The 18,927-nt window shown below is 44.8% G+C and overlaps 1 protein-coding gene across 2 annotated transcripts in view; it reads right to left on the reverse strand.

Moving 5' to 3' along the window:
* Nucleotides 1–18,927, reverse strand: part of SH3PXD2B (SH3 and PX domains 2B) — a 116,632-nt gene that overhangs the window by 77,363 nt on the left and 20,342 nt on the right. For both annotated transcript variants that reach the window (XM_074960575.1, XM_074960574.1), the window contains exon 2: nucleotides 18,701–18,781. In XM_074960575.1, the coding sequence (XP_074816676.1) occupies nucleotides 18,701–18,781 (81 nt within the window). The remainder of the gene's footprint in view (nucleotides 1–18,700; nucleotides 18,782–18,927) is intronic.

The raw sequence follows: 18,927 nt of genomic DNA on the forward strand, positions 1-18,927 counted from the left end.
TCCCTTCTAGTCTTCTGTTTTCTGGGGGGTCCTGATTACTAGTGGTCAGTTCACATGTCTATGAATGCCAGAAACGTCCATACATGCTACTTCGGCTAACAAGTGGAGGAATCAAGCTGTCTGAAAGAACTTTGTATTCCTATTTTCATTCCAGCAGCACAAAGGCACTTGGTGTCAGTAACAGATGAGTCTGGGGCATGTCTGAACATTTAAAAAAAAAAAAAAAAGGGGGGGGGGGGCGTGGCAAGGACCCAGCCCTTCCCCCCAGCCATATTACCCCTCCTTTTATTTTTTAAACTCTCCCTTCCAAAGTGACCTATGTATATATTTTTTATGTTCACCTCACTAAATTTTAAAAATGCTCTGCTAATTTTACAGACTCCTTATAAAGGCTTTCACTTTTGAGCTAAGGAGGAGAAACTTTAGCCTAACAAGAATATTACATACATCAGAGTGAGAATAAACATCTAGCAGAAAATTGCTCCTGCTCCCACTCGTGACACCCATTGATTTGATGTAGCATCAAGCTTTTTTTTTTTTTTTTTGGGGGGGGGGGGGGGTAGAGAAATGTATCTTTTAATTTACCAGCTAAACGTTACAGAAATCCTTCCCTCCAGACCTCATTTAACATCATCTCAGTCGATCACATTAGGTTCTAGAAATCTTTTTACTAGGAGGGAAAAAAACCTAGCATGAATACGAGTTTCAAATATTTGAGTCTTCAGGTTAGAGATTGTCCTGCCATGAACTCTCTCCTTTGTCTTTTTCCATACACATCTTCTACTCATCCATTGTTAGTACAGTGATCCAGAGCCATGGAATCTCTGTCTTCACATTTTGCTTACAATAACTCCTCACTTAATGCTGTAGTTATGTTCTTGAAAAACGCAACATTAAGTGAAATGATGTTAAGGAAATCCAATTTCCCCATAAGTATTAATGTAAATAAAGGGGTTAGGTTCCGGGGAATTTTTTTTCGCCAGACAAAAGACATTATATACATATACAGTATAAGTTTTAAACAAAACAATTTAATACTGTACTCAGCAATGATGATTGTGAAGGTTGGTTGAGGTGATGGAGTCAGAGGGTGGATCGTCCGGCTGCACCTCTTGCAGTTCTTTCCAAAGTGCCGGGGGTGCTCAACCCCTGGCTCTGCTCCAGGCCTGCCCCCACTCCACCCATTCCCCCAAGGCTCCACCCCCACTCCTTCTTGCCCCTGCTCTGCCCCACCCCCCGAGCATGCTGCACTCCTCCTCCCTGCCACCCAGTTTCCTGAACACCGCAAAACAGATGATTGCTGCGGGCAGGAGGTGTGCAGCATCCCCCTCCCTCTCCACGCCTCCTGCCTGCAGCAATCAGCCGTTTCTGGGCATTGAGGAGGCTTTGGGGGGTGGGAGGGGGAGGGAAGGGGAGGCTGCATGCCACGTCCTCGCTCCCCCATTTACCCCCCAGAGTCTCCTGATTGCTGCAGGCGAGAGGAGGGAGTTGCTGATCCGCATGGCCACCGGGCCAAACAACGTTATAAGCAAACACTGCGCAACTTTAAAGGTGTATGTTATCTAATAGATGAGTGACGTAACAACGTTAACTGGGATGACGTTAAGTGAGGAGTTACTGTACGTTGTTCAATATTCTTTGAAATGACAGCTGGCAAATGCAGAGTTTATAATCTGGTGAGACAGTTTTCTCCTCCTACCATTACTACTGCTTCCAAAAGAACTGATGCTACCAAATCATGAGAGGTTTTTTTTCCTCTTTCTTCCAATCAACATGTAGCAGTTATGTTCACCTGCATTTGTCCCGTAGTCCCCGTAACTTACATTTTGTTACAAATTCCTTAACTTTAAGACAGTAGCTCTGAATGACTGGGCATTCCTGCTACATATGAGACTAGAATTATTAACTATACATCTCATCAATTTGTTTTGTCATGTGGTCTAACTGTAGATGGCTCCTTGGGACAGGACATTCTAAGGAATTTGTAATGCTCCCACAAACATATTATCTGGGTATCAGACCTTCTCTATTCCTGCCAGTATGGTGCCACGCAAAATGGCAGGAAGGATGGTTCAGGTTCAGTGGTTAAGTCACTAGCTATAGGACTTGGGAGACCAGTTCAGTTCCTTGCTCTAGGAGCCTTCCTGTGTGACCTTAAGCAAGTCACTTAGCCTCTTTGCCTCAGTTCCCCATCTGTAAAACAGGGATAATAGCACTCCGCTATTCACAGGGGTGTTGTGCATTAAAGATTGTGAAGTGCTCGGACATTATGGTAATAGTAGCCTCAGACGTATCTAAGACATGGTGCTATATAAATATTATGCTAATGATTCAATAGGGGCCTATTTATTTTGTTAAAACTGAGCACTAACTCTTTTGCAGCTGATTGAATACAAACCAGGTAGTAAGCCTGCTGTACTGGGTCATGTTTCTTGACCAAGCTAAAGACCTTTTAGAGCAAGGGCTTGTGCCACAGCATAAACTGGTACCAGAGTCATTGGTCAGCTAAGATCCGCACAAGTCCCATAAAAATCCCTGCCAGCAGCTAGTGACTAGCTCCTGTCAGTCAAGTGGACCAGGGCATTGGCTCAGAACCTCAAGATCTGAGCCACGTAAGCATGAAGCAGGTGAGAGGGGTCACTAAACAAGTTTGTGCACTCCAGATTATCCTGTTCGGACTCACCTACTAATGGCATGGCTGAACGTCTAGAGCTTCTTTACTAAAGTGGCTGTGGGCTGGAAGGACATTAGCTCATCCTCTAAATTGCTGCTATGAGACACATGAAAAAAAATACACCAATCCCCAGCAAAAGAGCTTGGTTCCGTCTCAGAGGAGAGTCAAAATTATTGTTGTAAGCTACCCCATCTTCCAGCCTCCTCCCTATGTACATTTCACCAACACAGGCTCCTCTCAGCTTCACATCCACTGAATGACGTTTAACTTGTACTGTGAAAAGGAGTACTTGTGGCACCTTAGAGACTAACCAAGCTTTTGTAAGCTACAGCTCACTGCGATGAAGTGAGCTGTAGCTCACGAAAGCTTATGCTCAAATAAACTGGTTAGTCTCTAAGGTGCCACAAGTACTCCTTTTCTTTTTGCGAATACAGACTAACACGGCTGATACTCTGAAACTTGTACCATGTTACCCACAGGGCTAGAAAACAAAACATAGTGACACCCCCACCACCAGCTCCTGCTGCTGATCTACCAGATTTTCACAGAGGAGGTTGAAAGGAGACTCAGACTGTCGAATGAATGGAATGTGGTCCCAGAAACCAGCCTTGCTCCACATTATAGTTAAAGTACCAGCTCCCAGTAACACATATTAAAGGGAGAGGGAGCATAGCATTGGCCACACTGAGGCAAGACAGAGCCCACAAAGGATGCCAGAGCCACTCACTCAGATATTAGATTGCGCACACATGTACAGCTCCCAGGTGTGTCTAAGGAGGAGCTGGTGATCAATTGAGAGAGGCAGAAATTGAAGGTTGTGTGAATGGCTGTTTGTGATCATTCAGCTGCATGGATCAAACATTGCTTTCCCCAAAGCCATTTCCCTCTAGCGTTGCTCTATTTGCCCCCTACACATACCGCTCACTGGGGCTTCTTTATTTCCAGAAGGAATCTCTCTGATATTTCCCAGAGGTAGGCATTATTCTCACACCGCTCAGAGCACCACTTGGCTGCAGGTAGAGAATGCAGCAGCTAGTCAGAATGCCAGACAGAGCCAATTATAACTCAGCTGACCTGCCTTGGCGCTAACACATTGATAGAATGCGCTCTCTCTCTGAGCTGCCAGTGCTGGAAAGCTATAAATGGAGACATTTGGAGAGAAAAAATAGACAGCCAGCTTTTAACTAGACTGAAATACAGTGGACTAGGAGCATTTTGTGGAGGGATAGAGTAGAAAGAAAAAAAATAAAACTGATAAGGATCTTTGATCTGCAGTTCAAAAAAAAAATATAGGAATGGTTTCTTTTACAGAGACAGATATGGACCTTATTTAATGCATCATGTTCTATTTACATTTGGGAAGTTCACCATTTTATGTTGCTGGATATAAAGGCTTGAGCCTGCGAATTTGCAAGAGACCCACAGACACAGAAGGAGGAAGAGGAAGGGGGCTGACTCACTTGTATTTTGGTAACAGGATTTTACTGTATGATGTAATTGGGATTCTCTTGCTTCAGGTCGTATCATTGGTTGGCTTCTATGCCACCTCACAGGATATATATCCTGCTGATTTATTCTTGTGGTGGGGTTAAGCCATACACTGCACAAATGGCAATACTCTGACTCGAATTCAACTAAATTGCAGACTGTCAATAAACCCGGTGGGGGGGGGGGGGGGGAAGAGGGGAATGAACTGGTGAAATAAAATTATTTTCCTCCTTCCAAACTATGCTACTGAAAGAGTCTATTAGCAGTTTCAAGATGTGAGAAGACATGTATTTCCCTCCCTCCCACCCCCAAGATAGACCTACTGATGCAAAGCATCTAAGAATGCTCAGCCAAAGCCCAGGATAAACTGCCACCACCATGCCCCACCTGTTCTAACAGTTGTGGTGGTGGCATGCTCTAGTGGTTAGAGCAGGAAATCAAGAGTGAGAAGAATTGGGTTCTTTTTCTGATTGATTGAGACTTGTTCGACTTTGGACACAACCCTTCACACCCATGCTCCTCAGTTTCTACAGCTGGAAAATGGGGATAATATTTACTCCACCTTTGTAAAGTACTATGAGATTCCCAGACAAACGGTGCCGGGAGTATTATTGAATGGAGAGGGAGAAGTAGCACAGCCACAGGAGAACTGGGAGGGGAAGGGCACTGCCCACTGTATCATTCCCTCCAGTTAGTGCCTTGAACTTCTGGCACCAGAATAGGAGTCATTTTACTGTTTCAAGAATCCAACAAATGTGATGGGATGACAAGGAGAACTCTCCTCCCGTGCCAGTGAGCGTCTCTGGGCCACTTTTAATGTAGCCTTTCATTGAAATGCTGCAGATGAACATTCAGACATGTAATATTTTTTTTTCCTTGATATGTTTACATGCAGCTGAAGAGTCCTCTTGGGAGGGCTGATCTGGCCTTTCCATACAGAGGACTTGTGCAGGCCCACTGCCATTGGCCAACTCTTTCATAAGCGTAGGCATCACTTCAACCACCTCTTTTTTAAATATGAATCTGTTGGCCTGCATGCTGCAATACTTGCTCCAAGCTGAAATAGCTCCAGGTGGGTCAGCTTTGCAAGTTTCCAGTTAGGAGCTTAAAAAAAGATTGAAGTGTACGGACACATGGTGAACCACGAAAAACACTTGAAGCAGACAAAGGGGAGTGAGTATTGGAGCCAAAAAGATTTTTTTTTAAAAAATTTGCCTAAATCCTCTAATTTTATCCACCCTTGCCCCCCCCCCAAACTTAATTGTACAACAAGCACGCAATCTGGACTTCAACTCTTTTCCTTCCCTTGCCCTCCGAACTGGATCTTAATACATACGAGCCAATGTATTGGATCAGACCCAAGGTCTATCTTGTGCTGTACTCTGTCTCTGGCAGTGAGAAGTACGAGTTGCTTCCTCTGAAGTATCAAGAGCCCTGCAGCAGGAAGTTATGGGATAACCTGCCCCTGGGGTTTAACTGCATGCCGGAAAAAATTCTGCTGCTTTACTGCTAGGATGCCAGGACATTGACCCGCTATTTCACCTATTCATGGTGGAAGGGAGGCCCTATATGGAATAGAACTACACTAAAACAATGAAAGCTCTATGACCCCTGGCTGTGCTCATGAATCCATAATAAAAGGGGGAAAGTTGCTTGGTTTTCTTGGAAACAAGACGCAAACCAATACCTATTTCAAACCAGTGAACTTGCCTCCTACAGGATTTATGAGGCAGCAGTTTCAATAGGGTTCTTTAAAAAGGATCTTTTAAGTTTTCCTTGGGTCCTCCGTAATTCAACATTTAATGAAAATGTTGTGATAACTGGAAAGAAAAAAAAGGGGGGGGCAGGGGGCTGGAGCTTCTCCAGAACGCAGTGCTGGAGGAACACCTCCTGGGCACATTTAGATATAAACCCTTCTGCCTTGGTATACAAAAGACAACCATTTAGGTATCTGGTTATCATTCTTCATGCCTGTTAAAGTTTCCACCATGTCTGCCAACCTTGATTAGTGTCCCAAATACCACGGGCACCATTACAAGCATCTGTGTTGTTGCCTGTATTTCCTGGGAACAGAGTCCCTCTGCCCCCAATAGCTCACATCGGGTGCATCAAGTGCTACAATAGGAACCTCAATCCTATTCTAACAAAACCATTCCTCTGGCCAAAACAGGCAGATTTGAGACTGGGGGGAATTCTAAGTTTTAATTAGATAGATACATGATAGACGTGGATCACTGGTCTACGTGTCTAATGAAGAAGCGGATAAGAAAGCGGATAAGAAAAGCTGAAAAAAAAAAAAAAAAAAAAAAAAAAACAAAACACCAACACACACAACAACAAAACCCCCTACACTGAGTGGTCTACCCATATAACCAGCAAGGACTTGTCCTGGGACCTAGCAGACAGCGTGCGGGCTGGCACACAGGGACTGAGGCACCATTTCTCCTGAAAGCATCCAGCTACCCTGTGACAGGAACCTTCTAGTTTCAGAGCGGATTCCCATCTAATTACTCCTGGGCATCCGGGCCCTGATTCAGGAAAGCGTCCCTACTCACAACACTTCAGCGCTCGGCTTTGAAAACCAGTCTACATGAGGAATTCACATAAGATCACTAGAAGTTCAAGAGACCTCTGCCTCCCCAGCTTCTTTAGGAAGCTTTCATGTCATCCTGTTGTGTTTTTCGAGAGAGGGAGAGACCCAAACATAACCACCAATCCTTGAAGTTGTCAGTAACCCAAAGATATATCACAATCATCCTCCTCCAAAGCATCATCTGCCTTGCTACCGTGCATGCTACTGAAAGGGAGGAGAAGAGAACAGGATATGTTGTACTCATGGGTGGGAAAATAAAATTGAGCGTTTCTCAACAATTCATGCTGCTAAAGCAACTGCAGTGGAAATTTGTTTATAGGAATGAGGAAGTGGGTGGTGTTGGGATGGGAGCAGAGAACAGACTAAAATGTTCATTAAAGGCCTCACTCACATATCAGCTTATTCTGAACTTTTACATTCGTCACAAAGACCTCGGGACTTGCGCGAACGGAATAACTGATAGCAGTAGCATATTGCTATGCCCTGTGTAGATCAGCACTAGCGGGCTCTGAGACACATATTTACAAGTGGGTTTCACAGATACCTGCAGACAGCAGAGGAATGGTGAGACTCGGGAACCTCGGGTTCCATGCCATGCTCCAAAGGATGTGCTCAGTCCCATCGGCTCCAACCTGTCCTCATCCCAGTCCTGTCTCTTTCCTATCTCTGACTCCTTGTCTCAGTCTCCACTCCTCACATTTCTCATTCCCCCCAACCTCCTTATCTGATCTGTCTCTCCCGCAACACTGGCCTCCAGTTGCTACACCCCACCCATATTCCCTATCAGCTTTGAGGAACAAATTTCCCTCCCCAGGCTCTTGGTCCAATCTCAGTCCCTCACCCTTTGCTCAGCCAGTAGTACCAATTCTCCTTCCACACTCCTTCCCCTTGTAACCGCTGACTCTCCTCCCCCTTCCCCCCCCCCCCCAGCCCCAATCCCCCAGTCTGGTCCTTGTTTGCTCTGTATTCAAATCAGACAGCTTCCTCCATGTTGCCTGGGCATCAGAAGGGTCATCATTGAAAGAACAGGAAAGACAGCTGCTTGGCTCTCAGTTCAGGTTCCTGGACTTGCAGTAGCCCAGAGTTGCCACTGCAGGAAAAAAAAAAGTCTTGTTTGGCCCTGGGCTAGAGCAAGCCCAGCGTGGATGCAATCTCTGAGGAATCAAAGAAATGGAGGGCTGAAAGGGATCTTGAGAAGTCATCAAGTCCAGTCCCCTGCGCTAAGGCAAGACCAAGTAAACCTAGACCATTCCACAACCTCCCTTGGAAGGCTATTCCAGTGCTTAACTACCCTCAGAGTTAGAAAGTTTTTCCTAATATCTTGTAGCAGACAAAGCCCATTACGTCTTCTCCATCTTCGCTAATGGTAGGACAACAATTGATCACCATCCTCTTTACAACAATCCTTAACATATCTGAAGACTTATCAGGTCCCCACTTTTTCTCTCAAGACTAAATATGCCCAGTTTTTTTAATCTTTCCTCATTAGGTCAGGTTTTTTTTTTCCAACCTTTTATCATTTTTGTTGCTCTCCTCTGGACTCTTTCCAATTGTCCATATATTTCCTAAACTGTGGTTTTTTTCAAAGACTTTATCACTTGGCCAACATCTGGGTGGATTTTCATGGGGATGGCAAAAGGAACACCCCTGACTGCAAGGCCACTGCCCAAATTTAAAATTGCTGCTCAAAGAATTGGGGGGGGGGGGGGGGGAGAAGAGACAGAAGAAAAGGTTGCCAGTTTTTTAGTATGGATAAAAACAACATTTTTCCCTGGCCTCATTCTCAGAAATGGCTGAACTATTTTGCTTAAATTTTATCAAAAAAATTCAAACTGTCCTAGACAACCAGCAAACAAAATTTCTGCCCAAACATTTGGAAAAAAGTTACAAAACAATGTACACAGCTCTTACTATGGGATGGATCAGGAAACTTTAGGCCCACTGAGAAAACGTAAACCAGTGTCTTTCACAGTGTTAACAGAGTGTCTTCCAATCAGCTCCTTTAAAGCCAATTTCCACAACACCATGGATTTAAAATAAGAACACCAGAAAGTGTGTACGGTAGTAGGGAAGGAATGAAAACCACACTTCATTCAGCAGAAGTAAAAAGGAGTTATTTGTGAGTGGGGAAGGCAGTTTCCCCACCCCCTTCCCAAAAGGCCAGCTTTTATCCCCACCCCATACTTTTGTAACTGCACTGTTCTTCACCCCGGATTGGGGGGGCCGAGCCGGAAGAGGTCACACAGCTCTAGTTGCGATCCCAATGCAGGGGAAGACTCATGAGCCTTCACCACCATTACTTCACATCCAGTTTACAAATAAGAAAAAGGGAAAGAAGGTGGGTGGCAGTGACAGATTGCCCAGTGAGAACTCTAAAGACACTGTGCTTCTCCCCATGCCCACTCCTGGGTTGAGGAGATGGCCACATCTGCTTGGGTTTGGCAGGGAGCTGGGTCTTCGAGCATCAATGAAAGACGAGAGGGTGAAATGAAGGAAGTGACTGAGCTCCTGCGCACTGTTTCCTGCCTAACAGCTGTTCCCTGTTTATTTACTTTCATATCTCCTTGGTTACGCAAACAAGCATCCCACAGTTTAACCCCTGCGTACACCAGCGGCTGTGCATTTGCAGGACCTGTCTGTTTAATTCTGCTGGGAATGCCATGAAATGGGGGTACTGGGGAGTAGAGAGCTGAGCACAAGACCTATAAGGTCCCCCTGCAGCAGTCCATTGTTGTGACAACTGGGTCCTGCTCCCTGGGAGTGGCTGGGTCACTACAAAAAGTAATTTTCCCTCTGTTGATACTCACCCCTTCTTGTCAACTGTTGGGAATGGGCCACATCCACCCTAATTGAATTGGCCTTGTTAGCACTGACCTCCCACTTGGTAAGGCAACTCCCATCTTTGCATGTGCTGTATATTTATACCGGCTTACTGTATTTTTCACTCCATGCATCTGATGAAATGGGTTATAGCCCACGAAAGCTTATGCCCAAATAAATTTTTTAGTCTCCAAGGGGCCACAAGGACTCCTCATTGTTAAAATGATTGTTACTTCCATTTCCTCCCACTCGCCTTCTCATGGATTTTAATCTTTGTGCCATCTCTGTTGCCCTCAATGCCTGGAGATCCCAATTCTCACTCCCTTTCAGATGGATGTAGCCAGTTGCTGTTCATCTGCAGGATAATGGCTCTGAATAAGGTACCTTAGTCAGACTCAAGAACACAAAACCTTTGATCCGAGCAGCAGCAGCAGCCTCACAAAAGGTAAACATGCTACCCTTAAATGCGCAAATGACCTTGGCACCTCCGCATGAAAAGTGGAAGAGCTTTCAAGCAGAGTTGAAGCAAGCTAGCCATTCTGAGCTTGCTTAGCCATTTGGATTTCCCTCCAGACTGGGCCCCACTAGGCAGATGCACTGTAACGAGTTTATGAATGCATTTGGCTTTTAATGTTGATAATCCCTAGTGATTTAGGTGGAGGTCCTTAATTCTAGGGCACTGATCCATGAGAACAGCTGAACTTCCCTAGACTGCACTCGAGCAAGTCAGCAGGGGCTGGGACTGCTTAGCTCTGCTCCGCTTCCATGCACAAGCCGAGGAGGGGCTAAGCCAGTGAGTCTTATGGCAGTCATTACAGCTGCACAGATCACTTTAGAGGTCTTCCCTTCTCATCCGCACAGAGCCGGCTCCAGCGGCTCAGTTTGTGTTTTGACTCAAAGCTCAGCCAGACCTCTTGGCGAAAAACAAAACCCAAAACACTTTCTTGCTTGCCCAGAATTAAGGGCTTTGGTAGGTTTCCTGTAACCCATTCCATTCTAGCTGCCATTTCCCACCTCCTCCACTTCTTTTTCTCCTGGCTCCCCACCCCACACACAGTGTGATATAATTGCAAAGTCTTCAGCAGCCAAACACCCTCCAAGAGTGGAGCGCAATGGCAATGTTAATCCACCATAAGGAGAGGCCACCTATACCACTTCCCCACAGCAATCAATGCTGGAGGAGAAATTACTCAAGGAATTAGAGGTAGACTCATTCACATTGCAAAAACATCACCACCATGTGGTGTTTGGTCATTAACTAACCACTTGCATGGACTTTATGCTTCAACAGTGCTGGCCAAGTGAGCTAATTAATTCTTGTTTCCCTTGCACTACTGTCTTCACAGTCTATCGGGTGGGGACCTTCATTAGACACATTATACAGAAGAGGCAGCTGAAAGAGAGGTTAAGTGGCAAAACTGGTTTCAGAACTCGGGATTTCCTGGCTCCCAACTCTGTGTGTTGAATGGACTAGAGCACACTGCCTCCCAGACAGCTTGTATGGCTACTGTACACAATAGGCCAGACTATCAAGAGCCAGTTTTGAAGAATTTGGTAGCACCAGAGATGCTGCAGCAGTGTGCTGGGCACAAACAGTTCTCAAACCATAGTCTATGTATAACCCAGCTCTAAGGAACACAAAAGTGAAGCCTCTTCTGATAACTCTTTGAGCAGAAGTTCAGACCTGATCTCCTTCAGAGCAAAACGAGGCAAAGAGGAGCAACAATGTAATCCATGCACACACCCTGGTTCCCACCCTCCCTCAAAATAATAATAAATTCCAAGCATCAGAATCCATTTTACAGACTTGGGCACAGAGCGGGAGGAATTATGGGACAAAGCCCAGCCTCAGCATATTGATCTCCTCAGCTGCTCTTGCCCTTCAGGAGTAAGAATAATTTACAATTGGCTTTACCATGGGGGCACCAGAAAAGGTGGGAGTGTGAGATGGAGAGGTAGATTAAGGAATATCCTTGGCTCTAGTGCCTGAGCTGAGAGGAGATTTTCTTGGAAGCAATCCAGCAATAACCTAGCTGTATGGTAAGTGTGGCACAGGAATATCCTAGGGATATCACAGCAGTAGCACTTGGGGTGGAAGGAGGCTCAGGAATCCAGGAATATGAATGAAGTGTCACACTATCCTAAGGATGGAATCTGAACACTTTTTCAGGAAGCTTTAGGGAACCCAATCCTTGTCCCCATCCACACAGGATAGACTATTTAAAGGAACATGTCCTGCGACATCTACCCATCTTGAGGCTATAGCATCCCCAGAATGACTGATTGAGAAGGTGTTTCAACAAAAGCACCCAAGAAGCATTACAGATTAACAGAGTGACCCACCTGTTGAAATCTTAGATGCATAGGAAGAGATTGGATGTGGAGGATAGGTCCTAAAACAAAGTTATACATAAAACAGACTGAGGTGTCAGTAGAGGAGGTTTTGGAACAAAACTGATAAATTAAACAGTAATAAACCACCAGGACCAGATGGATTCACCCAAGAGTTCTAAAAGAACTCGAATATGAAATTGCAGAACTACTAACTGTGGTATGTAACCCATTGAAATCAGCTTCTGCACCAGATGATTGGAGGATAGCTAATGTGATGCCAATTTTTTAAAAAGACGATCCCAGCAGTTACAGGCCGTAAGCCTAACTTCAGTACCAGGCAAACTGTTTGAAACTAGAGTAAAGAACAGAATTGTTAAACATCTAGATGAATGTGTTTTGCTGGGGAAGAGTCAACATGGTCTTTGTAAAGGGAGATCATGCCTCACCAATCTATTAGAATTCTTTGAGGGTCAAACAACATGTGGACAAGGGTGATCAAGTAGATATAGTACACTTAGATGTCCAGAAAGCCTTTAACAAGGTCCCTCACTAAAGGCTCTTAAGCAAAGTAAGCAGTCATGGGATAAGAGGTAAGGTCCTCACATGGATCAATAACTGATTAAAAAGACAGGAAACAAAGGTTGGGAATAAATGGTCAGTTTTCAGAATGGAGAGAGGTAAATAGCGATGTCCCCCAAGGATCTGTACTGGGACCAGCGCTATTCAACATATTCATAAAGGATCTGGAAAAAAGGTAAAACATTGAGGTGGCAAAATTTGAAGATCATACAAAATTACTCAAGACAGTTAAGTCCAAAGCAGAGGTGAAGAGTTACAAAGGTATCTCACTACCTGGGTGACTTGGCAACTCAATGGCAGATGAAATTCAATGTTGATAAATGCAAAGTAATTAATATTGGGAAACATAATCCCAGCTATACATACAAAATGATGGGATCTAAATTAGCTGTTACACTCAAGAAAGATCTTGGGAGTCTCTGTGGATAGTTCTCTGAAAACATCCACTCAATGTGCAACGGCAATCAAAAAAGCTAACAGAAGTTAGGAACCTTTACAAAAATAGAACATAAATCAGAAAATATCATAATGCCACTATATAAATCCATGATATGCCCACACCTTGAATACTGTATGCAGTTCTAGCACCCCATCTCAAAAAGATATATTATAATTGGAAAAGGTACAGAGAAGGGAAACAAAAATGACTAAGGGCATGGAACAGCTTCTGTACAAGGAGAGATTAAACAGACTGGTTCTTCTTAGCTTGGACAAGCAATGACTAAGAGGGGATACGTTAGAGGTCTATAAAATCGTGACTGGTGTGGAGAAAGCAAATAAGAAAGTGTTATTTACTCCTTCACTTTCTTGACCCAAAGAAATTAATAGGCAGCAGGTTTAAAAACAAAGGAAGTAGTTCTTTACACAATGCACAGTTAACCTATGGAACTCAGTGCCATGGGATGTTGTGAAGGCCAAAACTATAAACGGGGTTCAGAAAATAATTAGATAAGTTCATCAGTGGCTGTTAGCCAAGATGGTCAGGGATGTTATTGCATGTTCTGGATTTCCCAAGCCTCTGACTGCCAGAATCTGGGAGTGGATGACAGGGGATGGATCACTTGATGATTACCTGTTCTGTTCATTCCCTCTGAAGTACCTGGCATTGGCCACTTTGGAACAGGGCCAGATTACAGTTATGAGGGGCCTAAGGCTAATGGGAGGGAAGTATGAATTACATATTGTAAAAAAAAATTATGAAGTCATCAAACATTTCTATACTGTGACAAAGTTCCTCCTCTGCCTTGGTGGGTCCTGCGCTTATTGGCGGATTTGCTTGCCTCAGAGGTCCACGGCATCCCTCAGTTTGGCCACTTTCGTGGCTCAAATCTGCCGTTCAGTTAACCTCATCACTGTCCAGCATGGGGAAAAGGAAGAAGAACAATCCCCGCAATCTCTGCTGATCCACCTAGTGGATCGGGGAACAGGCCAGAGACCTTCCCCTCTGGTGGAACCCACAGTCCAGGTCAACTCCTCCAGTATCAAGTAGGGAGTTGAGGGGGGGATGGAGGGATTGGGGGAACCCTGGCCTGCCCTCTACTACGGGTTCCAGCCCAGGGCCCTGTGGAGTGCAGCCGTCTACAGTGGCTCCTGTAGCAGCTGCGTGACAGCTACAACTCCCTGAGCTACTTCCCCATGGCCTCCTCCCAACACCTTCTTTATTCTCACCACAGGACCTTCCTCCTGATGTCTGATAATGCTTGTACTTCTCAGTCTTCCCGTAGTACGCCTTCTCACTCTCAGCTTCTTGCGCCTCTTGCTCCCAGCTCCTTGAACACACGCCACAAACTGAAGTGAGCTCCTTTTTAAACCCAGGTACCCTGATTAGCCTGCCTCAATTGATTCTAGCAGCTTCTTGATTGGCTGCAGGTGTTCTAATCAGCCTGTCTGCCTTAATTGTTTCCGGAAAGTTCCCGATTGTTCTGGAACCTTCCCCTTTACCTTACCCAGGGAAATGGGCCCTACTTAACCTGGGGCTAGTATATCTGCCTTCTGTCATTCTCCTGTAGCCATCTGGCCCGACCCTGTCACAATACATACATATTATTTATGTAAAATTAACAAGTTTATTCTACTCTCATGACACTCCATTCTTCAAACAGATACTGATGCTATGCGGTCCTTCTCTTAGGCCTCCTTCCTCCTAGATAGTGGAATACTCATCTGTATGTGGATGAGCACGGCAACATTCCCCATCCTGCTCACCTCTGTCAACCTCGTGCTTCTACCCTCATCTCTCCACATGGCACAGTGCAAAGCCAAGCCCTGCAGGTGTTTTTCCCAAGCTAGGGTATGTGGTGTAGAGTCCATATCTCACTCTAACTGCAGACTTGGAGGCAGCCAGCTTTTATTGTGCAAAATCGACTGAAGTAGAGGAAGTAGTAGTGAGAAAATTACATTGAGTGGCATTGTATTTTAGGCTGTCTTGCTCTGAAAGCTGCCTCCCAGTTTTGCACTGGCTGAGAAAAATGAATTACTGTTTTCAAATTGAACCCAAATATTATTTGTGGGATGATACCCAGTTTGTGTAGTTAATCACCAATGATTCACCACATCAGGCCATTCTGTCACCAAGCTCTTCCACAATTAGAATAATAGAATAGAATCATAGGACTGGAAGGGACTTTGAGAGGTCATCTAGGGTGGTCCCCTGCACTCATGGCAGGGCTAAGTATTATCTATTCTAGAATGTGTGATCAGCAGCTCTGACATGGGGTTTTTTAAGCATGTGTTCTGTGTGCACCAGCCCCCTACAGTTTGCATTTGTTTGTTTTAAGCTTTCTGTAAGAAAAAGGTAACAGCTAGAAATGACACAGATCTTTAGACGGTTGCCCAGTCATAATATTTAGCACTTCTGTATATGTTAGCTCTTCAAAATCACTGTACAAACATTAAACAAACTTAATCTAAAGCCTTTCAGCTTTTGAGTGACTAGGACTTGACAAAACAGAGCTATTCCCTGTTGAGTTCTCTGCCCCCAGTGAAAAAAAAAGACTTCATTGAAAATCAGCATCTTAAAAGAACAATTAAGGTTCTTTCAAAAGAACAGTCCAACCAAGGCTGCTGTAGTGACACCCTTGTTACATCAGGTCTGGTGTTTAAGGCTGGTGTAGAATGAAGGGAGAGCTTCCTGTTTCGTTTGCATGTGTAAATCAAGCAGACCTTGCTTATTTTTTTCCCTTAAGTGCTCAGAGTTTAGGGGAGGACAGTGAATGAGATTCTGCTTATATCAAGTGTGAAAAAGCAGAAGAACAAAATCTATTCTTGTGCAAAAATCTGTTCCCCCTGAAGTCGATAAGGCTACACGGGTGTAACTATCAGCAGGAACAGGCCTGTGTTCTCATTCCCTTCTCGAATCACTCACATTCCATGCTCACCCAACATTTTCCACTTGGGAAAGAAGTTAGTTTGAGCTGGGGCAGAAAATGAGGACTAACTCTAGGTTTATTTAGCTTTAAGTTTTTGGAATAAAACTCAAAATAAATCGTGAGGTACTTTTATGATGGATTGAACTGTTAGAGAACCAGCAAATGGACAGAACGTACATTTAGCCTATTCATTCAGTCTTTCTATCACAGCCTGCTGAGAAGTGGATTTAAAATCCTTGAGGGAGAGGGGATGGAGAAACCTATAACATTGTGTGTGGAGCTTCCTCCAGTGCTTTTGCAACCCCTTAAAAGCACAAACATGTGTTGGCCTGCGGAACTAGGCTGAGCATAAGGAAAGAACTTGGTTGCCAGTGCATCCCAGTACAGAAAAAATACACCAAAGAAAAAAATTGGATTTCTTTGATTTTTAGTACAGTTCAATATAGTATTGAACACAGTGCATCATAAATCTGAAGCCCCTCGATGGAAGGTTTCATAGATATGTTTCATAGAATATCAGGGTTGGAAGGGACCTCAGGAGGTCATCTAGTCCAACCCCCTGCTCAAAGCAGGACCAATCCCCAATTTTTGCCCCAAATCCCTAAATGGCCCCCTCAAGGATTGAACTCACAACCCTGGGTTTAGCAGGCCAGTGCTCAAACCACTGAGCTATCCCTACTGTAAAAGTTAGAGTACTGGTATCCAGAATGGGATGTTTTGTTTTGTTTTTCCTACAAACGTGTGGGAATTCGTTCCTTATACATGGGAGGGGCAATAGCTCTGGCTGGAGCAGGATAGAATGTGCGCAGCTTCTGTGCAAGCTTCCCACCCTACCACTCTGATACTGCCTCTTCCCACCGCCACCCCCTTGCCCTGCCCTCCCCACACACAGGCACTCACCAGTTGTCCAGAAATGGGATCCAGCACGCATAGAAGCTGACAGGCACTGGGACCCAGGAGGCAGCATCCTGGAGCTGCCTGCCAGCCTCAGCCAAGGACGGGGACAGAGGGAGCTTCTTCCCTCCCTGACAGCTAAGCAGAGCTCCAGAAAAATCGGGGTTGGGGGGGGTCCTGGGTAGGGAGACAATGCCTGCTCATACGACACCCACGGCTGGCACCAGCTCCCGTGTTAACCTGATTTTTAGTGTCTGGTCACCAGTGTTAACCGGATACCCTGCAGTGTGTTCCTGCAGCACGGGGAGATGCAGACAGGAGGAACTGGTAGCAGCAGGCTGCCGGCTAAGCTCCTTCCAAGCCACAGGGGGCTGCTTTGCTTTTCCTGCTGGCAGGAGCACTCCAGCAAGGCTGCATGAGCAAGCTTGCTCCCCCTCATCCGGTCCCGGCCGCGCCCCCTGCCCAACCAGTAGGGCCTAAAAATAGGAGGGCCTAAGGCTAGCCTCATTAGCCTACTGGTTAATCCGGCCTTGCTTCAGAAGACAGGATACTGGGACAGTTGGACAACTTGTCTGACCCAGTATGGCTGTTGTTCTTATCTCAACCCTCCTCCACTTCCAAAGGGGGCTCTCAACATTTTCACACGGTTTATTCTACTGTATATATAAATAAAATAAAAATCAAAACAGAAGTTATAACAAAAAAAACCTGCCACTTGAGAATCATTTTCTTGCTCCAAGTTCAGACTAAGCCTATTTCCAATGCTGATTGAGCTAGCGTGCTAAAAATAGCAGTGTAGCTGTGGCAACAGGGGCGACAGGACAGACGGACGAGCTGCCCCGAGTACAATCCTGTCTGAAAGTCTAGGTATGTACTCAGTGTTACAAATAGCTGTGTAGCTGTGGCAGCATGGGCAATAGGACGGGTTAGTTGCCCTGTCGCTCATGCTGCCTAAGCTACACTGCTATTTGTAAAGCACTAAATCAGAGCTAGTGCAGGTATGTCTACCCAAGCTGGAAATCACACCTTCCAGTTCCAATGCAAACACATTGGAGCCGATCTATAATCTCTGTTAATTCGGTCACATCCCCAAAAACCTCCATTTAGGATATGGAAACTATTTCTATGAGAAGACATTGCATCAGTCAAAAAAAAAAAAAAAAAAAAATGGACAGGGACCTCGTAGTTCAAGTCACAAGAAGACAGCCACAGATTATGAAGAATGGTGTTTAGCATCCACAGTTGGCCAATGAAGGACGTAAAGGCGGTAGAGAAGGCAAAGACACGAGCATTCCATTCATCCAGTGTGAACGTTCACCCTGAACAGGGCTGGAACTAATTGCTGTCTCAATGCAGAGTCCTGAAAAGGCTCTGAGAAGCAACCTTAGTCTTCAGAATGTTCTCCCTTTAGGATTGGATTCCTGATAAATTTCAGCAAGTGACCTTAACTCTCCCCAAATAGCAACAAGAGGCTAGAGAGCGCAAACTGCAGTTTAGACACCGAAAGAATGATATCCCCAAACTGAACAACATTAGATGGACTTCTGGTAGGTAACAGCTATCATCTCTGTACATCAGACATCTAATGAGGGAAAGAGTAGAAAGACAATATTCGTACATGCAGAAGCTACAGGGCACCTGTCATAAAATTAGGAGGAGTGTCTCCCTAACCCTCTGTCTGTTTCTTAGCCACTTTCATGAACTGATGAAACTGTGTATAAGCAACTCTGCACAGTTCAGCTACAAGAGAGTCTAGCCAATGGCTTGGTTTTCAAGGTTTTTTTTTTTTTTAAATGTAATATTTACACAAGACACATATCAGACTCCTAAATTAAAACATTACAAATCTTTGTATAATGCAAAAAAGGAATACAAAAATGCAGAATAAGCAATATGTCCTTGTATGGGAACCTCAAAACCAAAAAACACAAGGGATGGCAAGATTCTTACCTGCAGGTCAAAGAACTTGCTGTACCGTCGATAAATGACTTCTGTGGAACCATTGGACCAGGTGACTTTGATTATATACACCTGTGGGGGACAGAGAAGGAGATTAGATAAGAGTGACATCAATAGAACAACCTGCACCATTCCTACAATATTGGAAGTTAGGGCGGCTTCCAGAGTCCCACTGGTAGATCCCAACGCAGTAAAGCATCTCTATTAATAAAGGACTT

Source organism: Natator depressus, chromosome 8 (assembly GCF_965152275.1).
Source record: "Natator depressus isolate rNatDep1 chromosome 8, rNatDep2.hap1, whole genome shotgun sequence".
Classification (NCBI taxonomy): Eukaryota; Metazoa; Chordata; order Testudines; family Cheloniidae; genus Natator; species Natator depressus.